The sequence below is a fragment of the Vanellus vanellus genome (genome assembly GCF_965231255.1).
Source record: "Vanellus vanellus genome assembly, chromosome: 12".
In the NCBI taxonomy this organism is placed as follows: domain Eukaryota; kingdom Metazoa; phylum Chordata; class Aves; order Charadriiformes; family Charadriidae; genus Vanellus; species Vanellus vanellus.
In genome coordinates, this window is record NC_138917.1 from 21,567,988 (window position 1) to 21,591,390 (window position 23,403).

At 44.5% G+C, this 23,403-nt stretch overlaps 1 protein-coding gene across 2 annotated transcripts; it reads left to right on the forward strand.

Moving 5' to 3' along the window:
* Nucleotides 1-2,616: 2,616 nt before the first annotated feature.
* On the forward strand, nucleotides 2,617-22,700 carry RFWD3 (ring finger and WD repeat domain 3; the record flags this gene model as incomplete). 2 transcript variants are annotated; one of them, XM_082489515.1, is made up of 12 exons in its annotated part: nucleotides 2,617-2,999; nucleotides 4,351-4,590; nucleotides 6,333-6,426; nucleotides 6,543-6,740; nucleotides 8,920-9,011; nucleotides 11,184-11,298; nucleotides 16,421-16,649; nucleotides 17,846-17,996; nucleotides 20,172-20,348; nucleotides 21,153-21,367; nucleotides 21,588-21,805; nucleotides 22,445-22,700. In XM_082489515.1, the coding sequence occupies 12 exons, from the start codon at nucleotides 2,617-2,619 to the stop codon at nucleotides 22,586-22,588; spliced, it is 2,256 nt and encodes a 751-aa protein (XP_082345641.1). In that variant the 3' UTR covers nucleotides 22,589-22,700. The 2 variants fall into 2 exon arrangements, with proteins under 2 accessions (XP_082345641.1, XP_082345640.1); XM_082489514.1 differs by having other exon boundaries at nucleotides 4,351-4,586; nucleotides 6,326-6,426.
* Between the last annotated feature and the right edge of the window lie 703 nt (nucleotides 22,701-23,403).

A 23,403-nucleotide genomic window follows, 5' to 3' on the forward strand; every position in this document is an offset into this window, starting at 1 on the left:
CGCCCCCTGAGGTCGTTGGGAGTCTGGCCGCCCACTCAGCCGAGGGCTCCCTACGGCTCTCTGACCAATCAGAGCAGGCTCTGCCTTCCTTCGCCTCGCCCCCTTCACCCTTCGTTTCCTCGGACAGACGGACGGAGTGGCTGACCAATGATAAGGCGGGTCTGGCCTCGGCTGGTCCAATAGAAGCGAGCGCAGCGGTGGCTGCCAGCCAGTCGGGAGGCGGGGGTGGGGCGGCGCGGAGCTCGAGCGGGGCGGTTCGGGCCCGCCGGCAGGTGAGCGAGGGGCGGCGGGGACGGTTACCTCCCCCGGCCCGCTTCCCCCTATCCGGGTCTCCTCCCCCGGCTCGGCGTCCCCCCGAGCACCGAGGTTGCGCCTGGGCCTCCGCGGGCGGCCGCCGGGGACGGGTGCGGGGTCCTCCGTCCGACCGCGGCCTGGTCTCTCCGGGGCCGGGCGGCCTGGGTGATGGTGGGCGGCCTGGGCCATGGTGGGCCCCGGCCTGAGGCGTCCCGAGAACCTGGGGTGGCTGTGGGGAGAAGAAATTCCCTCCCTCTCCCCCTCTTCCTGCGCCGTTTGCGTGACTGGTTTTCTTAGTTAAAATAAGCGAGCCTTGTAAAAAGCCCGAAATAAACATGCGCTTGTGGAGCGTGCGCTTGATTTTGGGTGGTATTTGGGTTATTTTTTTTTCTTGGTTAGTTTTCTGTTAGAGCAGGTGCAGACTAATAACTCCTGGAGCTGTAGAGGGAGGCCGGGGTTTGTGCGGTGTGGAGGCCCTCCGCAAGGGGAAGCTTGTGCTTCAGCCTTGTGCTTGGGGCCGCAGGGGCTCCTGCGGAGCTGCCTGCTGGCTGCTCCTCCAGCTCTGTCCTCTGGCAGCTCCCTGGTTTGTCCTCATCCGGGCCCAAGAAGCTTGTTTATGGAGACCGACCATCAGTGGGCTCCTCCAGTGACTGCCAGGTGGGCAGCTGGCTGTCTCCGGGATGCACCGGCCTTTACCCCTTTCAGGAAGGCTACAAGATTTAATGGTGAAAATGCCAGTATTAGTGTCATTTTTCTTTTTTTATTAGGGGCTACGCAGGGTTAGTTAACACACATGGTGAATGTGTGTGGTATTTTTAACTCTCACGGTTAATTTATGGCGAAAATAAAGGATCTGTTATGCTTATAGGTAGCAATTCTATTGTGAATGTGAGTTCAGTGCTAGAGAAGCAGTACTTGATCATTGAATATCATCATATCTAGACTGTATGATGTTCTGGTTGGGAGGTGGCACTTAACATCTATTTTTGGCCTAACTTAGGCTGAGTTGGTAATTAGGATAAGAATTATAAAATGATTCCTAAGTTAGAGTTTCTTAAAAGGTCTATAAAAATATGTGAGCGCTATTACATCCCCCCTCTAGTAATTCTCATATACCTTTTCTAGTTATTCTGTGTATTAAAAGCAGCCTTTGCTCTGTTTGCACAGCGCTGAGCCTAGTAAGTTCTGATGTGTGCTTTGGGCTCTTAGTAGTGCTAAAGGTCTACAATACCCAAGGCCTTTCAGGTTTATGATTGTCCAAGTATTTTTTGAGAATGTGAATGACCTTCAGCAGCTTGCAGAATTTAATCCACACCTCCTTGCAAAAGAAGGATGACTTTTTGGGGGGCACACTTACTTACTGAGTTAATGAAATAGTCTTGAACTTTTTTGTGATGTAAGACTGCCTGTAGAACGGTGTGACTGAAGTGCTCCAATTAGGTCGCTGACAGCTGTGTAATAGTTGGCAGTGCACAGACTGTTGCCTGCTGTTTTTCTTCCAAACCTAAGGTAGTACTTCTATTTAGGAGGTAACCTGAAGTCTTTATCCTAAAAACATTTGCAGGGCAACCATCCTTAAATAGCATATGAGAGGTTTTACTGCAAATTTCATGTTTATCTAGGCTCAGGCTGAATATGGATCTGCAAATGCTGGTGCTGTAGGTAACTTGCTACCCATAACATCTCAGTCATGGGTCCTGCTGTCATACTGTTCCTGGGTTGGCGTAGTGTTGGTGGATATAAAGTCCCTGAAAGCCCTATTAAGTGAGCTGTGGGGAAGGGTCACAGTGATAATGGAATTTTATTTGAAGAAACTTTAAATTAAACCCGCCTCCAGAGAGCAATGCGACAGACGGAGGACTGCATTGTAGAGCTTTTTTCTGGCTTTATTTGTGGGTGTTTGTGCGGTGCTGCTCACCACGCAGAATCTCTCAACTATTTCCAAACTCTGTTCTCCAAGATCCACTTGAATTTACTGGCAAGTTAATGATGCCAGCAACAAATCCCTAACTTTCCATATTCATCCAAGGGCTTACTTAAATTGACAAATGTGCCTTTGGTGCTAGCTGCTGTTGAGTCAAATACTTGGAGTCCAGGGCTCTGGGAGGGTGCTGCCTCCTCTGCCAGCTCACATACCTGTATTAACTTGAGACGGTTTAGCTCTGCTGTGTGTCTAAGGCAAAAGGACAAGTTGTCTCTCGAGTCTGAATTCTAAAGGCTTTTGTAGTCACTGACTGCTTCACCCGATTTTTGCCACTGTCGGGCTAGAAGTAGGGCACAGACTTGCAAGTAAATACTAGTTTTCTTCAACTCTTTGCAGAAATGGCTCAAGAAGAGATGGAAGTTGATCTCCAGCCAGTGGCTGGTTACTCCGTGGAGAACCTCGGGACGCTTCCCATAGAGCCCTCTGGTCATGCAGTGCTGTCATCCCGTGCTCCATTGCTCAGTGAAGGAGGAGATAACGTTACAGTTCTTCCTGCTGATGACGCTGTTGTCATACCAAATGCTGCTACAACGAGGGAAGCGGCTGCTGAGCCTGACCTGCAGTTGAGGTCTGCCTCCACTCTCAACGGACTGCAAAGGCTACAAGGGGCATTTGATCCGTATCGGCCACTGCCTGTACCACAGGTCACGCAGCGTCCACGAGTGAGGAGAGCCCGCAGGCAGCAGAGAATTGGTGGTTCCCAGAGGACTGTCAGCGCCAGGTAAAGCAGAAATGAAATTAGGTCTGAACTGCGCTCTTATCAAGCCTGGCATCAGTTTAAAACTGCTGCGTTTCCTGGCTTATACAGCCCAGCTCAGCCCAGGTGTGTGGCTGTGGCCAAATTCAGGGCAGCTCACATACCTTTTAAGCTCAATAATGGCACAGCTTTGATCTCTTCTGGCAAGATCTTTGCTGTTGTTAAGTCAATCCCCCCTTTCTTATGTTGGCAGTGGTGGTGTTGACTCCTAAGCCCTTCCATGCTTTCCATCTTGTTTGCTGAGCTTCTCCTTGCACTGTTATCTCTGCTCTGCCGGATTCCTGTCGGTGCTCCCTGCAGCAGTGCTGACTCTCGGCAGTTCCGGCCAGCATTTAGCTCAGTGGAGCTTGTGCTCTGTTTTGCATTTCACCTTTGATTTGGGGACTGCCTGATTAAGTTTGCTGGTGACAATTGCTGTAGAAACTTTCACAAACATAGAAGCTAATATTTTGCTGTAGGTTTTGTTACCTCCAGGCAAAGAAAGTAAAAATTCTGTGTTTAATACCATTTGTGATGAGTTTAAAGGGTGATGTTTTCCAGTCAGAAAGAAATCCCCATTTCTGGTTTGTTTGGTTTTTGTCTCGTCTTTGTAGTTTTTGTAAATGTCAAGGGTGAAATTATAATTAACTTTGCATTGCCTTTAAATTCAGTGAGACCAAGAACTCCTCTGCTCCCAGATGATTAAACATAACTGTACTGTTTGCCCTTGGATTGCGTGTGAAGGTCACCGGAGTTCTCAGGGCTAGAAAGCAACCTGACAAACTTTAAATCTGAAGGGTAATTGAGATGATAGCTGAGCTGATGGGGGGGAGAGGGGAGGATGTTTCTATCCAGGGATGAAGTTCCAGTAGAAAAGAAGAGGGAAAGTAGGAAGACTAGGCACAAAGTAGTTGATGGAGTGGGACTCCAATACAAGCCTGTGCATCTAATATTACCAGGGGCTTTGGGAACTAGGTCTGAGTTAGGGTTGGAGGTACTAATTAGGAGTTTCACTGGCTATTAGTGAACAATATTTATGTCATCTTTGTTTTTCTTCTCTCCTCCACCACCACCCCAAAAGAAGACAATATCATTGTCATAACGAGAGATTTTCTTTGAGCTGAGCAAAATGAATGGTTGCTGTATGATACCGCTAGTTGTTTATAAAACGGGCAATTTTATGGGATTGCCCTTCTGCCAGAGAAGGTCTTTGATACCTTCCTATTGCAGTCAAGAGCTTAGGAATTCTACTGCAGACAAGCATGGAGAAACATTCTGAGTCTTTAGCTTACCTGAAATAACTGTGGCTTTTATTTCTTGATTTTTCTGGACTCAGGGCAGCGTTGGACAGTTACTTTCAACTCAGCAGGACCCAAGAGCCAGCTACAGGACCAGTCCCGCGTCGGGAGCCCTCGCATATTGTGAGGGACAACCAGGAACACAGCTCAGACGAAGTAATAGAAGTGAGCGACTCTGACAGCAGCACTTCTGCTGAGGAGGAGGAAGCGGCGGAGGCTGCAGCACCGCTCTTACCGTCAGCCCAGGAGACACCTCCAGCCGCTAGCTCAGGAGGTTTGTGCTATATTTGAGCTGTGTAGGGACTGATTTCAAAAACTCATCTTGCTGTTTCAAAACTCAGTAAGGAAATCCTTTTGAGCTTCGCAACAGACGGTGCTAAGAGATGATCATGCCCACAGCCGACAGGAGCAGGTTGCTACCACAAGGCTTTCTGGCAAGCGGTTCCTAAGAGCGGTAGCAGTAATGGGTGATTGCTACTGTGATGTTAAATACAATCTTCTTGCTGTTTGCAGGCTGCCGCTTCTAGGTAATCCTGGAAATGTTCAGAATAGCTTCAAGTTTAGAGATTAGTACTTCCTCTGTTATGTATTATCAAGGAGTATTATTGAAGCCATCGAGTCACATCTCTGGAGATCAGCAGTGCTTTCAGATTTCAGAGAAGGATCTGATTCAATTATTTGTGGTTTCAGTCTGCTTCAGTTCAGAGTTTTCTTTTCATTCCTGTGATTTCTTGTGACACTTAGCTGAGGAGGCAGAGATACTTAGGACAGTGGGCTTTTTGTTTGTTTCTTTCTTTCTTCAGCTTTTTCTGGCTTGCAATCCTTTATCCAGACTCATGTTCGCAGGCTGCCATGCACTTCAGTGACATTGTTTGTGATGAACATACACAATTTATGTAAGAGTGACAAATAGTTAACTTGCTATTCAAGGTTATCGATGCCCGGAGAATATGAGAACAACATTTATTTTGTTTTACTTCAGTCAGAATGCCGTTATTTTTCACTACCTGCCCTGAGGTTTGGTTTTGACCGGCCAGCCCACCTTGACACCTTTTTCTGAGGGTACATCTATGATGTGTCTTTTGAACAGATTCATTCCACTTGCTCTGAGCTAGTCTTGCACGTGACAGGAGCTCAAGCTGTTAAGGGCTGTCTAATATTGTGTGACCATATGCTCACTGTTGGGTTTTCTGGAATTCCCTTGTCTTTTTTGCTTATTTAAGCCACTGGTTCCTGTTCAGCCCAGAACCATAGAGGCTGAAACTTTACTGACGTTAGCTAGGGTTAGGTGGTACCTACCCACTGGATTGGGAATATCTGCCTTGAATACTAAATGCGACTAAACTCTTTTGTTTTGTTGGGAGGTGGAGGAGACAGTGATTTCTGCTCCTTTTTTAGTATGCTAGCGGTGGTAATCCAAATGTAGTGTTTCTGTGTGCTTGTGCTTCAACAGAAGGGCTAACAGAGGCCCACCACAAAAACATATGGCCCAGCAGAATTGATAGTTCGGATAACTACCAGCTGGAAAACTACTTAAGTCGGGGTGAATGGACAGATAGCATACGGTAAATGCTTTCTTGGCACATGAAATATGCATGCTTAGATCCCTTGGCAAAACAACTTCTTCATATTGCTGTGTGTCTGTCTTTCTCTGGGCGTAATGATGCAGGGTTGTATCCTTGAGTCAGCCTAACTATACACCTGTACGCAGGTCAGAAAATCCTGATAACAATTTCTGTCTTTAAAAGACCTTTCCTTTTTCACTGAATATGCTGAAATTCTGCTGCTTTCCATAAAAGAAAGCATAAAGTTCTTCAGCGCTATTGTTGGTGAACAGAAGGATTTACAGACTCCCTGACTTTCAGCATCCAGGACGCTGATCTGAAGCTTTGTATGTAGCCTGTGCTGTTGTTGCACTGCTTATCTTATGCCCCAGTGATTTCAGATCAAGTCAAGAAGAACTCGTTTCCCCCCCCATTGTGTATCAGTTCATTTAAGCAATGCTTTCTTTAGTTTCCAGTCAGGTCCAAGAAGAGCCGCCTCAAGCTTTGTCTCAAGCTTCTGCAGAACGTGGAGGTCATGAAGATGAAGAGGCTGAATTCCAGCAAAAGCAGGTGAGGTGACCTAAATTCTTTTGGAGCCAGATTAAATATGGTAAATGCTGCATTTGTCTAGAAAAAAAAATAATCCATGTGCTTTTGCTTTTTTTTTTTTTTTTTTTAAATACTAGAGAACTCCACTAAAGAAACTGGAGCCATCAGTTCCTGTTGCTCCGCTGGATGAGGAGGAAGGCGATACCTGTGCCATCTGCTTTGAGCAGTGGACCAACGCTGGGGACCACCGTCTCTCAGCATTGCGGTGTGGACACCTCTTTGGTTACACGTGCATTGAAAGGTGGCTCAAGGGACAGGCAGGGAAGTGCCCCCAGGTAAAATGGACATTTATGTGCACTGGAGAGGGCAACTTCTGCTGCAGGCGTGGTCACCGTAACTGCTGCAGCGGCTTGCTGCATGAAGAATCCACCTTTGCCTGCTGTCAGAAATAACAAAAACTCACCATTGTTTTGATGTAATTAGGCCAGGTGCAACTAGCACTGCTTTAAAGGGAGAATTCTGACTTGGATTTTCCCCTTGAAGTAGGGCATTTGCAAGTAGCAGACTCAGGAGTTTGAGAGTTCAAGTGCTAAGCCTATAAATGGTTTTGGAATGCTGCATTGTGGTCCTGGAGTGTGGGAATGGCAGACAGATTCCTCAAAGCAATTAACTAAGCATAAAGAATATGTTATTGGACAAGAAATCTGTATGAGAACTGTTTTCATTCATTTAATCTTCTATTTTGAACTGCATCTGCTTTTGCAGCCTTTAAGCAGACCAGGTCACTTATGTAGCTTGCAGAGAGCAAATTGAGAAACAAGTTGCGTCCTTTAATTTCCCTTTGCAAGTGGTAGATCTGCTTTTTAAGGTGCTATTTTCAGCTTTGTTTCCATGGGTAATACCGATCTCTTTTGATTAGGTCTGCAGTTCTGTGATCTATTGCCATTCCTTATTCCTTTTCTCCAGAAAGGAATGTTGACAAAAAAATAGGTCGAGTACCTTGTAAATAGGATTCAGTTCTCCTTTCTGAGTTGGTGGCTGGAAGCCCAGGATTTCTTCGGCTTTGTCATTTTGAGAGCTTCCATAGTCTTGCTTGACTTTGTGCAGAATTCCCTCCTCTCAACAAGAAGCTTCCTGTTGACGTGCACTGTGATTACACCTAAAGAATCATTGTTGCCATAGCAAAGGCCCAAACCTTATTTTTCTTATCTCTGTCAGTTCTGTGTGAGCTCTTTCTTCACCCACTCCAGGATTCTCAGAGACCTTCCCGGCATCTTTGCTCTTTGGCATTTTGTGACAGCTTTTTCTTGAACCCAAACAACTCGTGAGGGGTGCTTGCTCCCTCTTTTTCTTCCAGTGATGTAATTACAAAAACTTCCTGGGAGAACTTCTTGCTCTGGAGAGAACCTTGCAGCTAAATCACCTTCCCTTCATTTTCACTCGCTGTCCTTTGCAACTGGGCATTCTCTAATTGAACAGCACAGAGTTGCTGTGCGTGGTGCTCTGTATACCAAGTGGCTTGAGTGCAAGTTACTGTGAAATCGCAGCTTTCCTGATCCTGCCAGTGACAGCTGCTGGCTGCCAGGAAAGCTGTCTGCCGCTTACTGCTCTGCAAGGTGGTTCTTTGACGAAGGGAGGGGGGTTGCCTGATCTGAAACTGTTGCCCGGGATATCTTCGTGCTGCTAAATAATAGAGATGTCCGCATTTTAAGCGCACCTAGTAATTTAATGTTCAGCGGAGGTTACTTGATCTGAGTATTCACTACCTCTTTTCTCATCAACAAAGTATATTTGCAAAACAGTAAGCTTGCAGATGCCATGATTTCTTCCAAGTCCCAACTTGGGGGCAGATATTATCCCTTCTTTTTAAGGAGAATCTAAAGTATTAAATGGTCACAGCCAGATGCACAAAATTACTGAAATACCTGACTCCCCATGTGTCACTGAAGTCAGCGGGACGTCAGTGTTTCATACTGACACTGGAATGCTTTTACGGATTTGGGCCTATAGGATTTGATCAAAGGAATATAGTACATAAATAAGAGCTGGGAGTATACTCAGGGTTTCCCAAAGCAGCCAGTCTTGATGTTTTCAAAATAGAAGTTGGGTTGGTGTGTTGTTTTAGTTCTCTTTTTTTTTTTTTTTTCCATTTGTCTGATTTTTTTTTTTTTTTTTCTCTTTTTTTCTTGCTGTCCCTGGAACTCTACCTGACCATGCTGTGTCATTGGTGCTTTAGCAGAACAAATTTAGGGGGAAGCAAGGAGATGCATTATTAATAGGATACATGACCATAACTGTTGTTGTAGCCCCGATTAGAGCTTTGGTGTCTGTATGAGGGAGTGTCTTGCAAACACACTGCAGTATGGTTGTAGTTTTGTGGATTTGTTCTCAAGTAGACAGCCCCTCCCTTAAAAGCTATAAGGGTTTTTCAAAGTAACGCCTAGCAACTTGTAGGGATGTGTAGTTTGCACAGTTAAAATCTTGTAGATGAACTGAACTTGTCTTCTATTTCAGTGCAATAAGAAAGCTAAACGTTCCGACATTGTGATCCTGTATGCTCGCACTTTGAAAGCGCTGGATACCAGTGAACAGGAACGCATGAAAAGGTATGGAGTCTCCACGTAATGATACGACCTCACTGATCACATGCCCTTGAAAGCTGCAGTCTGGTTTTGACGTCACGCTTTAATTTCCTGTATTGTTTAAAGCAATTTGTGCATCCCCTTGGGGATTATCATGAGTATGGTTGTCTTAACAGACCAAGGCCTTGCTGGTTGCATGTGCCTTACCTGGAAGGAGAATTTTCTTTTGGAACAGATTTTTTTGAGTTTGCGCTTTGCTGTACTGAAATAGCAAAAGCTGTCGTGCTGTATCCTGAAATGTCATCATGGGAGAACATGCAGAGTTGTTGCCAAAAAGCTGTATATTGCTAATTCATCATTAGATGAGAAAAGCGAGGCATAGTTAGAAATGCAAGGGGGGTGAATAGCTGACCTTTTCTGCCATCTCTTCTGCATGCATTAAACAGAGTAATCTCTCATATGAATCACTTTCCATCTTGCTTTGTCAAACTCTTCATGTAGCTTTACTTACAAAAGGTCAGCAAGCATTACGATGACTCTGCTTCCCCCTCCAACTTAAATGTAGACTTTTTACTGAAAAAAGGAAAAGCAGGTATGAAAATGGGGACTAATTTCTTTTCAGTAAGATGCTGTCACGGATACTATTCAGAAATTAAAAGGCTGCAGATATTGAAGTTCTCCTGTAGCGAACAGAATTTAATTGGGGTCGTCTTCACATGTCTCTAACTATACTGCTGTTCTTTCAATGCAGTCTTTCAACAGAAACCTCGCTATCCTGGTAATTATTGATCAGAAATTATTGAGGCGTAACTGTCACGAAGGGGAAATATCTCTTCTGTCCAGATAGCTGCTGCCTGATGGTGGCTGAACTGTACTTTTAGAAGGGTCATGCTGCTTTTACTGGATCGACACTGCAAAACAAACTATAAATAAGTTGGTGTTGTTTTTTTCAAAAGCACAGAAGGCACTTGGGTGTTTGAATCTTGTTATCTCTTCATGAAGAGGTAGTTATCTGACTGCTGCTCGTGTCTGAGTCTCGCTGCAGCCCTTCCCCACTTGCCCTACACCTCCTCTGCCCCCTGTTTCTGTTGGGCAGCAGACAGCAGTGTGACTGCCTGTCAGTCCGGTTGAGCCACTGGCAGCGGCTGCTGTGTGGCACACAGCCACGAGTGGAGGACAAACGCAAATGCTGATGCACATGTCGATACTGCTTGCGCATAGCCTTGAATTAGGTATAAGATCCTGGGTTTTGTTCTTCACGTTCAAAAAAAAGCCAGCCTTCAGGCTCTGGGTATTTGAGTAAAGCATGTGTTTCCAGTGGTTAAATACAGCATTTCACCTGTTTCTTATGCAGCAAAAGAGCGTGTGAAGACGCTATAAGGAAATGGCAGAATTCTGGGCTTGGTAAACATGCACGGCTAGGTCTGTGTATTTAGAAGTTACTGAGGCAAGCTAGATCTCCCTGCACGTGAACTACTGAAATAACTGGAATATTGCAGCTTTCGAAGAGCAGAATACAGTGGTCAACATCATAGACCAAATGTACAGATAATTTTAAGGAATGCTAATGTTTCTTCCCCCTCTTTAACTATTCCTTCATACGTAAAGCATATATGAAAGAGAAATTGAAGTCATCAAAACTGCTGCTGCCAAATTGTGTGTGTGCACTTTTAGGCTGAAGGTGAGGTAGTAAGTATGGCTTCTACATGGGCATTCACAGAGAATTTATCTGTATCTGTCTGTTTCTGATACAGCTATATTTTCCTAAAATACAAGATTAGTTACTGGTAGTAGAAACAAGCTTGATGATCTTGCTGTATTACTGACATGGTGTATTACATGGGCGTTGATGGTATAGAATTTGCTAAACTGTTTCTGTACGGGGGGAAAAAAAAAAAAGAAACTCATTTCTCTTTCACTCTCCTCTACTAAATTAGCACATTTGGAGAGGATGCAGAGCAAGGCTGTTGTTTCTATGGAACAATACTTGAGTGAGTCATTCAGTACAATTGTGTAACGGAGAACATCTCGAGGTGAATGTACTGGATGAGTGTGGTACCAGATTTTCTCTTACTCTTGAATTTACCTGAATAGGACCTGTGTTGGGATGAAGTCTGGGGATAGGAATAGGCAGCCCAGAGAAGCATCCCAAGTAGCACCTAGTCCTAAGGATTGCTTTTTCTCTCATTGCTCCAGCTCTTTAGAAAAGGAACAAATGTTGCGGAGACAGGCAGAGCTGGAATCTGCACAGAGCCGTCTGCAGCTGCAGGTTTTGACAGACGAATGCAGCAAACTCCGCAAGCAAGTTCAGGTGAGTCTCATGTTTCTAATACACAGAGGATTCCTTTTCTTTTCAACCTGCCTTTTGCATGCTCCCTTAGAGGAGAGAAGACTTCCAGTTTTAAGAAGCAGCAAAGTTTAGTAAACTCCAATTGGTGAGTCATCAGGAGAATTCTAAACATCCCAGGTTGGTGTATTCATGTATACTTCCTGTGCTTTTAAGACTTAATCAAAGTTGCAAGGACAGCTTAGCAGTAGAGGGTTTTTTTTTTTTGGCTGCTGATGTTGCAGGTTCTTCCATGGGTTTTGTGGTGCTTGGTAATGCCTGGTAATACAGCACCAAACTAATTCTCTTCATCTTAACTGCATCAAAATCAGCTTTGAAAATCTCTGTAGTAAACCTGTAATGGGACCTATTATCACTACTTGGGAAGTAGTTTGTGAAGAAGTATGGCTATTTTGCAAAAATGAAAGAGAACAACAAAAAACTCGGATTTTTTTTTTTTTTTTTTTTTTTTTTGGTGAAGGTCAGTCAACATTCTACTTAATAACCTTCTGGTACCATGAGACCTGGCCTGCGAATAGCATGGGCAGTGTGCACGGGTTGAACAGCTGCTGAGGCACCTCTGTCCCCTTAGAATACAAATTGCTGAAAATAAATGATTTGCTTGCTAAACGACTCTTTCCTTTCTGGCTCATGCAATACTGAGATATTTTGTAACCCATCACAGCTGCTTTTGCAGGATTCCTATAAATTGTGGACTTTTCTGGTGCTTCCAACTGTGAATTATCTGGCATGTTCCACCAGTGCTAGATTTTTCCAATAGCCTGTTTCACAGCTAGTTTGCTACTTTTTTGTTGTTGTATGAAGCGGATGATATCTAATCTCTCACTATCTAGTAACTTGTTTAATTTTATGCTTTGCCTTACTTCTGGATTTTTTTATAGCCTTGGCTATTTATGTCTGTACATTAAGCAACATCCTCTTTGCGGAAGTCTTCCTGTGTGACGTAAGATAAAGGCTTTATAAACGGCTTGTCTAAATTCCTGCATGAAGCTCATCAGAGCTAATAAGAAAATTGGACCACTTTAAACCTTGGCTTAAAGAAAATCTGAATAAGATAAAACTGCAGGTCCATAATGTCTTCCTGCAATTCTTTTGGTGTTAAATGATAGAGTATCCAGTCAAACTGAATTGAAGTCGCTTGTTCTAAAGATTAAGTACCCCGTGTCCTTTAAGCTCTGTTTCAGTATTTATACTGCATTCATCACTGTCCTGTAGTGGTTACTGTGAATGCTGGAAGCAATTTTAAGGTGCTTGTTTATACTATGAATAAACTGAAAGTAAAACAATTTGCTGGGGAGGAGAAAATCGGCAGGAAGTCTGGTATAAGTCTCTTAAGTTGCTTGATTATATTTTGAGCATATGCCTAACGAGCTCCTTCTCTTATGAGAAGTCATCTAGTAAAGCAGCTATTCGCATAGAATCGTTTTGGTTGGAAGTGACCCTCAATCAATCGGGTAACTTCAGCATCGGGTTGGGTTGCTCAGGGCACCCTCATGCCGGGTGTTGAGTGTGTGCAAGCAGACCACACAGCCTCTCGGGACATCTCATTATTTGAACATCCTCATTGAGCCTTTTTTTTTTGACATCTAATGGGAACTTGCGTCGTTACATCTTGAGTCTGTTGCTTGTTTCAGCAAGCCGTGTTACTGACGGCGCAAGAAAACATGTTTAATTGGCATACAAAGCTGTAAGCCAATATAAAAAACAAAGCACTGTGGGATTACAAAAGAAATGTGTGAAATGTCCATATGCTCAGGGGGACGTTCAGTACAGCAAAGTTCAGCTGCATAGAACTCTATTGGAATAGTTATGATGTTCGTTGGCTGCATACAAACCCTGGTGTCTGAAGTTTTATGGAAAGCAAATGCCATTGGTTCCTTCCCCCTCCCCCCCCCAAGAAAAAGTCATTGTGTGAACCCTTTTTTGTTACTAATGCGCTTGAGAGCTGTGCCTCATCAGCAGTCATGTCACTAGTTATAACCTTTTATGTTTGTATGCATTTTTCCCTGCTTTTGTCCATTTCCCCGCTTTTGTCCATTGTATTTTGTTATTGAAGTATTTAAGATGATTGAGGCTAGAAAAGGATGGTTTTTTTAAATCTAGAAAAGGACGTTCTTTAAGTCTTTAGCTATATGAAAATATATGAGGAAAAGAACTTGAGGGCAGAGCAGGTAGGGAGCTAACTACAACTCTGGCAGAAAGCTCTCAACAGTGTTGTTTCTCTCTGTAAACCTGTAGTGTGTGCTGTGCCGAGCTACATGCTGCACGCTGCGTGGCACGTTCAGGCTTGCATTTTGGACGTAGTGCTACTGAAATCTTACTTTTGCCTAAAGTTTTGCCTTTGTGACCACAAAGAACTTGGGAATCGGATGTGAGCTACTGCAGTACTCCTCCCAAATCTGCCAAAAATTTCAGTAAAAGTTAGCTAATGGTAAGCAAACCATCTCTGGCTTCTGGCGTTAATGCTACTGATTAGCTGGGGTAGGAGATTCATTTTTGCAAGTGGGAAACAGTCTTTTTGTTTGTGTAGGGAGCAGTAAAGGCAGGACTGGCAGGGAAATGACAGGAGATTGCATGCTGCTGTGGAGAAGAAAGGAAGTGTAATCATGAGTCTTGCAGAGGTCAGTTTATATTGCCCGATGTGTTGGAAAAGCTTTTTTTCAATGGGATTTTCAGAGCCTCCAGAAAGAACTGGATGGCAAAATATCAATGAAAATTTATGAACTTAAGTCCGTTTTATGCGAATGGTTTTATTGCATAAAAATCTTTCATCTTTGTGATCTTTGTGTTTACTTCCAGTTGATATCCGGGGAAGATCTAGAAGTAGTTAGTAAAACCTGATACTTCATTCAGCTGTTACTTACAGTGCAGCCGATTAAAAATGCTCTGTGTCCCATTGACCAAATTTGAACGTGAACCAAAGGAAGGTGGAATGCCTGTAGTGCTACGCTGCAGCTTGAGGTTGTAGTTGTGTGTTTCTCTCTATGCAATGCAAGGCTGGGGCTGCGTGGTGCAAGACAGCAGACACGGCTTCTGTAAGAGGTCTGTGGGAGCACAGCCAGAAAGCGACAGTCATCTGATAACTGACTTTGTCTTTAAAGCTTCATATCAGCCATTAAGACTGTAACCTAATACTCAAAAGAAAACGATTCTCTATTTGTTGTAGCTGGTGGTTTTCCTTTCCTATTCATTGTGCTCTCCTGCTTCTCATTGCATACTTTTCAAGAAGACTTCTGCCTGTGTGCCCTCTTCTTTCCCCAACCTGTGTGACTGTGTTCATTCAAGCTGAAATCCAGGAGGCGGTCATAGTGTGTGCAGAGAGACGAGCGTGCCCTCGGGGCCATTAGTCAACACCGGGCATCAGAAAAACTCTGCAAATATCTTCAAGGAAGGTACCGGCTTAGACTACCAGAATAGTTTTCTTCTGAGCACAATTAGTGGAATTTGTTCCGCAGTGCGATATTTGTAATCACTTTGGTAATGTGTCTCCAGTAAGACTTCCTGATTCTGCTGGGTTCACTGTGTTTAAATGTAAGCATTGTACTAATAGTCCTTGTGGCTTTAATTGCCTGGTTTCCTTTTTAATAACTTGTGTAAAAGTTGAATGTGGAATGCAGGTGATAAGGAGAGTTTTGTAAACTCCCCAGAGCAACAACTAATTTTAATCACTTCTGATCCTTATTGGTGGTGGTATCCTCCTGCCTTTTAGAAATAATGAGTTTATTAAATTTTTTTATTAAGAGTCACTTTCTTGTAAGTTACTGGTGTTTTCATTGACTGCTTACTCTAAGCCTGAAGCTGTAGCTTCCATCGTAAGCATTCTCGCATCCCCCACCCCTCTTCTTCCTCCCCAGGTTGTTTTGTCTTTGCTTGCTCTAATGGGATCATCTTGAGTCTTCAGCTTTGATTTTTATTCCCTTGGGGGATTTGCAATGTGCTTGATGAAAAACAGATCAGACTTCTGTAAAATACCAGAATTGCTCTCCTCTTGAGCAGTTTCCAAAAGTTATAGGTCTTGATGATAACTATTAATGTAGAGCTTGATCTTTGATCTCACCTCTTTGAGAACTGCTGCCTTTGCTTAGACGTGAGTTAAGTGGTAGTAGGTGGTTCAATATTGAAGCTAGCTTGCAATCTACTAATATATTCATAATATCACTCTTGTGGCCCTTAATTGTTTAAAAATTACATAGTATTTGAAGCATAACCTATGTTGCTCAGACAACAGAAAGCAAGTAGCAATTTTCTTAATAAATACACTCCCTCTACTATCCCTGGGGTTCTGTACTGTATGCTTTTGCCCTTGGATTACAACAAGTTGGTTAAAATGCTTTTTTGGGGGTACATTTTTTTAGTTGGCTGACAATACGCCATTGCCACTATTTGCATACCCACCTCACCCCTGATGATCTTTGTGGAAAGAGGAATTCTAGAAATACCTTGTTGCTGATGGAAGCTGTCCTTGGCCACGTCTCTGCTGAGCATCCTTGAGCACTCATCAGTTGAGGTGGAGGAAGAGAGGGGGGAGGAGGTGGTGGAAAACAGGGCTGGAGCTCTTGAGAGTTGAGTCGTTCCTGGAATTTGCTGCTCGGGGTTTACAAGAACAGGGTCATCTTCATTAGACTGACTTGTTTCCTGCAATGCCCTTTATGTTGAAACTTGGGCTTTTATTTTTTTATGGGGTATTCTGGAAATTCTGGAAAATGGTTCTAATTGACTTTCTCTTGTGGTTTAGCTGCATGTAATACTTGGCAGTTCATTCTTTTCTAAACAGCATTGATCTGGTAATAATTGTTATTGGCTTTTATGTGTTGCCCGAGAGTCCTCTCTCTCGCAGCGTCTAATATATGCAATAACAGACTTTGAGTACATTCTGCCAGAACTCGCTCAGCATTTGAATGCTTTTGTTGCTCACTGTCATAGTCAATGGACTTGGAAATCCAGCATTTCAGGAACAGCGTGGAAATTGGACCATATTCTTCCTTTTTATCTGAGAACAAGTACAGTTGGAGCATCTGGAACAGACAGCACAGAAGGTGACGTCGCCAGTGGCGTGCTAAAGCTCTTTGGGTCTTTTTCTTTGCAGGAGCTGAAGGCTTTGGTGGCCCAGCACAATGTGAGTGCTTCTCAGCAGCCTGGCAGCTCCCGCACCTGCCTCCCGGGCAGCCTCCCCTCCAGCCAAAGCCAGCGCAAGTACCACTTGGAAAAGGTTTTTGTGGTGTCTCAGACTGGGAACTGCAGAGTAATGGCATACTGCGACTCGCTGAGTTGCCTCGTGGTATCGCAGCCTTCTCCTCAGTCTACTTTTATTCCTGGTAATTAAGCAAGTCAAGATCATAGGTGAAAGTTAAATGTGTTTTCTACTTGCACCCTGCTCCTCTTGCTTGACCTTTGCATGTGCCTTGTCAACTGGGAATACTCACAAGACTCCCTGTAGTTCTTCTGGCCCCTGCATCGGTAGCTTCTGCCTAGTGAAGTAGCTTGTTTCCCCTGTCACTTCTACGGCAGAATCCCAGCAGGGTGTCTCTGGCTCTTCTGCTGAAGTGTCACATCCAGGAGAAGGTAAAAGGTGTGTCTGGTGCTCCGCAGTGAAGATGACCCTTTGCAAAACAGTGGGTCATCTGAAAGAACGAGGGACCAGTGCATAAGGCTGCAGAGGAGCTTCCAGTGCTTGAATGAGAAACATTGCTCCCCAAATTGTAGGTGGATTGATCCATATGCAGGTGATTTGTCAGTACTCTTTTAAAAAAAAAAAAAAATTAAAAGCAAAAAAAAATTCTAATGTGAATGATAGGAGCACTGTTTCCCAGTGAGGAAATAGGAAGCCAAGAAGCTGTGGGCAGCCCTGTTTCTGTCTCGCTGTTATGGCCAGGGGCAAGTGACCTGCCATCTGGACCAGCGCCAGCTTGCTTTTTCAATGAAATAGATGTAGCATATTAGGAGTCTGAGAGTTTATTCGCAAAGTACTTCAGTGCTTTCTGAATGATGAAACTTACTTTATTTGGTTAATGGTTTGGAGATTAATACGCCTTATCTAGGCATAACAAAATTGAATTCAACTGACCTTATTTTTCTGGCTTTTGGAGCCAGGGAATGAATCTCTGAACAGCGGCTTTGTGGTGACTCTTGTAGCACACAGGTTAAGTTCACCTGTAAGCATTCTTTGCAGTGACACTTGTTCTCTTAAATAGCCATGTAATCCTACTGTGCTGCCTTTATCTAGGCAAGAATGTCTTTGAAGAAACTGGCTAAAGAGCAGCCAGCTCTTGTAACAAGAATTGTAACGCAGATCCGAGTTTGCTCTTGCTGGCTAGGATCCTTAGGGATTTAGCACTGTTGCCATTTGAACTAAAGAATGATTTGTGGTGGTTCTTATCCAGAATGGCAAATAATGTTCATGTGTTCATCCCACCACCGGCTTCAGTACAGACATTGTAGTTCGGGCGTAGAATTGCTAGTTCTACATGTGTGCTGCTTCACGATAACCTGCTTTATCCTCCTTCTGTGACAGGTTGTGGTGTTAAGATGATGAGCGTGGCCAACCTGAAGAGCAGTCAGTACATCCCCATCCATAGTAAACAGATTCGGGGGCTGGCTTTCGGCGGTCGAGCGGATGGCTTGCTGCTCTCTGCTGCTCTGGACAACACTCTCAAACTTACCAGGTGAGCCCTGCTCTGGGAGCAACCTGTCCCAGCGGAGTTCTGCTGTGTGCAAGAGACTGTCTTGCTAGAAATGTCTTCCCTCGCTTGCTATTCTGCTTTCCAAAAGATGGTACTAAGATGTGATCAGGTCTGTGTATTCTTCCTGCATGTGGGAACTAACAGAGAGAAAGACTTGTTTGTGCTTTCAGTTCTTTTACATGGAGGTGCTACAGAGCTACTTGTCTCTGATAACTTTCCTGTGGAGAATTCAGTGGAAAACAAGTAATTCAACACGGATTGACCAAATTGTGTTGATCATGTAGCATGATGTATAGATGTGAAATGTATTGTCTGCTTGGTTTTCTGTTACTGCAGGGAAATATGAAGTATGGGAATTTGTATGGCATAAAACAAACAAGGGTTGTTTAGGTTGGGATCTTTCTTCCCTGTACTAATGTTGGCTTTTAAAGTTCTTGCAGAGCATGGAATTCATCTGGGATATGAAGTGCACAGGCAACATTGTTGAGCACCTGCTAGAGGAACACAAGTTCTCTAGAGCTAGCAGAGACTTGAAGCAGTGGGTCAGAGACCAATTATGCGAAGCTGAGAGAAAAATGTGTCCAATCCTGTTAGAATTTACAGGCTCTGAGTGTGTTTTCTTGCTACTCTGCTGCTCTTCCATCTTAAGCTTAGGCTGCTTCAGAACTTTGTTGGCTGATAGATTCTTACTGAGTTATATTAACATCTTTATGCACATCTGTCTCTCGGTGTAGTGTTAGGCAGAATATGTCTCTGTTACATGACTGATTAGTCCCAATTCTTTCCCACGGGTGAAGCAACGAAGAGAACTTAATCCTGCAGCAGAAATGTAAAGAATGTTGCTTTCCTGTTACCATGTTGAAATGTTTGATAGACTAGTTAAAAGCAAACAAAACTGTCTGATGCTAAAATCAGCATGTCGGATTTCTAACCAATGAGGCTGATACTCTTTTCTTGGTTTAATCTGGACAGCGGCTTCTCATCGCAGTATCTGCTCAGACACATGATTCCCAAAACTGCCTCGTTGGCTGTGTCGGAACTTGTGATCCTCTTGTTTTTGTGCTTGATCCCAGAATGTCTTGGAGTTAAGCGCTTGATTCAGCAGCATCTTCCTACTTCTTTATGTCTTCCTCTGAAAGAAAAGTCCCCCTTTGGTCATCTTTCTTCTCTAGTTACTGATTTCATAGTCATCCTACCTAAAGGAGTTATCCAAGATGTCCTTAAGTCTCCTGTTCTTGCTTGCAAGTGTTCAAAATAGCACTGTGACTTTGAGGGGTTTTTCCCATTTTGAACCAGTTACTGTCCTGATATCAAACTCCCTGTTTGCCCAACCAGGTTTGTCTTTGTGGTTGTTCCCCTTACACTTACCTGGGAGCAATTGCTCTCTTCTCTGGAGTTCTGAGCATAACCACCTTCCCCAGGGAAAAACCCATGTGTTGTAAAGGATATCCAGAGTCACTTTGATCTGTCTCGCACTGTTCTCGCTGTGCTGAGCCTGTGTTGACAACACTGCCCTTTGCAAATACGTTCCAATCTGACAGCCACTTCATCTGCCATTCTGGTTTGCGCCCCTCTGTGTTCTTTCCTCTTCTTCCTTCCACAAATTGAGTTTCTAAAGAATTAACACTATAAATCTGCTTTTAACTGTCTTTACCCCGTTTTCTGTCTCACTGTTGCTTAACTTGGATCCTTTTGAGGCATAAGCACTGTTCCTCTCACATAAAAAGAGGGAAATAATTAATGAGAGATGTAATCTGAAGAGATGAGTCCTGTGATCTCAGGAATATGTGATATTACGGGATTACACTAAAGTCACTTCTAATTGTTTCCAGAAAAGTAACTCTGCTTTCCCTTTCCAGTAAGGCAGTTGAGACCCTGTTCTGAGATTTCCTTTCCCAGTCTCCAAAGATCAATCTGGAAAAAGACGCATTGGCCTGGAAGAATTATAAACCACTTGACAATATCCAAGTGATTATTCTGTCTAGATTTTCCAGATTCATGTCTGGAGTAAAGGAGGAGTTAATTGCGAATTCAGTCTAAAGAGAGATGCTTCTGTCTGAAGACTTTAAAAAGCTAGATTTGCTTACCTTAATTATGCTGTTTTCTCATCAGTAGATGCTTGTGCAGCGGGCCAATGCTTTTGCTTTTCTTCTGCAGCTTGGCAACAAATACCGTGGTGCAGACATACAATGCTGGCCGTCCTGTCTGGAGCTGCTGCTGGTGTCTGGACGATACAAACTACATCTACGCTGGATTGGTCAATGGCTCTATCATGATATATGATTTGAGAGACACCAACTCTCATGTCCAGGAACTAGTCCCTCAGAAGTCCAGGTATGGCACAAGGATTTTTCATTCCCCTCAGCTTCGCTAATATACATTAAGCTAAACATAGCTTCTTTCATAAATCACACAGCAATTGTAACAGTTTAAAATTATAATCATAGAATAGTTTGGGTTGGAAGGGACCTTGAAGATCCTCTCGTTCCAACCCCCCTGCCCCGGGCAGGGACACCTCCCCCCAGCCCAGGTTGGTCCAACCTGGCCCTGAACACCTCCAGGGATGGGGCAGCCTGGGCCAGGGGCTCACCACCCTCACAGGGAAAAACTTCTTCCTAATATCTAAATCTACCTTATTCCATGATAATAATAGTTTAAAATGTTTCATGTGACTCTAGCACAGATGTGAGAAGTCTCTCATAAGGCTACATGGTATAACTTAGTACCAGTGCTTGGCACCTGTGTCTTTTTAAGGCACACGGTGGTCAGAAGTGGACCCACTGGTGCAGCCTAAGCAGGAGAACTGAATTTTGTTTTGGAGCTGGCTTTAGTATTTAATTTGGAAAGACAAATTACAGAGAGGTGCAAGACACTGGTACCTCCATCTCTTCTACTCAGGGAATCAAATGCTGATTTACACACATCTGATGTGGGCTGTCTGATGCTTCTTTAAAACATGAGGCCAAGTAGTTAAGTTGAATTTCACTTATTCTTTACAAACCCATTGGGGTTTGTAGCTCGAAGGACCATTTGTAGCCTGTTTAGGCCCTTTCTTTGCAATGTGGTTGGAGAGAGTTGAGGCAGAACGCCAGCATGGGCGCAGTTGGCAGCGCTGACTCTTGCCGATCACGCTTTCAGGTGCCCCATGGTATCGTTGTCCTATCTGCCCCGGATGGCCTCAGCGTCACTGCCTTACGGTGGAATACTAGCTGGGACCTTGGAAGGAGCCTGCTTTTGGGAACAGAAAGCTGGCAACTCCTACCGGCCTCATCACCTGCCACTGGAACCTGGAGGATGCATCGATATTCAAACGGAGATCACCACTCGGCACTGCCTCGCCACGTACAGGCCCAGTACGTAACTGTTTGTTGAGTTCAACAGCAGCTCTGGAGCTGAGGGTGCAGCAGAAATGTAGCACCTGCCCTAGCCAGAGCAATGAGTATCTGCATGTAGATAGGAATTGGGTGAGGGCAAAAGGAGGCAGCTGCGGGGTGGTGTCACTTGTATTCCTACAATTAAAACTTGTCTGCAATTAGATTTTCCAAAGGTTACCTTTTTATTTCCACCACGCAGGTAAAAATAACCCATGTGTGCGTTGTGTGATGATGGAACTGACTTGCAGCCCACTGACAGAGGCTTCTGAAGATGTGGTGTGTTCTTCTAACCCGGTTCAGACTTTCAGCGCTGGGCCCACCTGCAAGTTGCTGACCAAGAATGCCATTTTTCAGAGCCCGGAGGAGGATGGCAGCATCTTTGTGTGTGCTGGCGATGAGGCATCTAATTCTGCCCTGGTATATCCCGTTCCTTTCAGTGTGGTGGTGGGTTTTATTGCAATTCTTAGGAGAGGAGCCTTATCAGTCACAGCATCAGTGTGTTTTGGTGGGTGTTGTTTTGTTGCGCGTGTTACCCTGTGCAGGTTGGTCTGTTGTACTTGCTGCAGCAGGTGTAACTTGCGTGGGACACCCAATATTGGCCAAAGCCTGTGGTCCACATCTATTGAGAGGAATGCAGGCAGCGAGTCCCTGTTGTCCACCAGAGGAATGCAGTTGGGCACATTGGCCCAGCTGGGTGCTAACTGGTGTAACGGAGACTTGGTGGGACAGCCGATGCGGTAAGTGTTGTGACGGATAGATGCAGGCTCTTCAGGAATGACAGGGAAGATGAGGAGAAGGGTTGCCCTTTGTATGAAAAAGCAGCTCGGATGCAGAGGATGGACAACATGAGAGCTCATGAGCTGGAGTCAGAGGAGAGAGCAGTCAGGGTGACATTGTGCTGTGAGTCTGTTAGAGACCACCTGAGCGGGGGTGAAAGTAGAGGAAGGGTCCTAGAAGTAACTTGAGGAAAGTCTTCTCTCTAGAAAGAGAGAGCAAGATCCGTTTTGGATACGGGAGGGGAGGATGCTGCAGCGTTTGACCTTGTCTGTCCTACAGCTCTGGGATGCTGGCAGTGGCTCCTTGCTGCAGAAGCTGCAGGCTGACCTGCCCGTGCTGGCTATCTGCCCCTTGGAAGTGAACCAAACCCACCTTCTGGCTACTCTGACGGAGAAGATGGTGAAGATCTACAAGTGGCAGTGAGAGCCGTCCCCACGCCTGCCACGGAGAGGCTTTCCAAATATGCTGCTGATTAATCCTACACAACTGCGCAGTCCCAGACCCCACTGTCCTGCACATGCTGCTTACAAGTGATAGGAACCGCTGCAGCACCTTTCTGACAGTAGACGAACTAGGACGTGCTGGTGCCTGGAGCAATTCCCTTCTTCCTCCATCTCCCCTTTTAAGTCTGCCCTTATTTCTTCTTCGGTCAATTTTCTTCAGTCAAACTCCACAAGCTGCCTCAGCACAGCAATACTTGGACTGTCTCCAGCATGTGTTGCTGCACCCTTTTTTTTTTTTTTTTTTTTTTTTTTTTTTTTTTCCCCTCCCAGTGTGAATACAGCACAGGGACTTGCAAATCTCTGCTACGAATCAACAAAACAAGAGGAACTTGAAGACCCGAGACTCCCACTGCACTTTCTCATGTATAGTTCTGCTGTGATGAAAAGGTGGCAATATTGGTGCCTCGCTAGCACGGCTGGTGCTCAGTGTAAAAGCAAGTTCACTGCTTTGGAGAACGTACTCCCATGTCCTTTTTGAAGGTCTAGGGTCAGTTGGCAATTATTCCCCAGTGAAGACAGACCCTGGTTTGTGGCCGTGGGGGGAACAGGCTTGGAAAATCTACAGAGAACCTTTTTTTAATTTTGTGGCTTTTTTCCATGAGCGTATCCTTTGCACTGTAATGCCTTAATTCTCTGCCCCTGTTTCTTTCCCCTTCTCTCTTCCCTGCTTCACCCGCAAGCAAACTTCCACAGTTTGGTTGTGGAAAATGAAACTAGAGAAGTACAGGTAAAGAG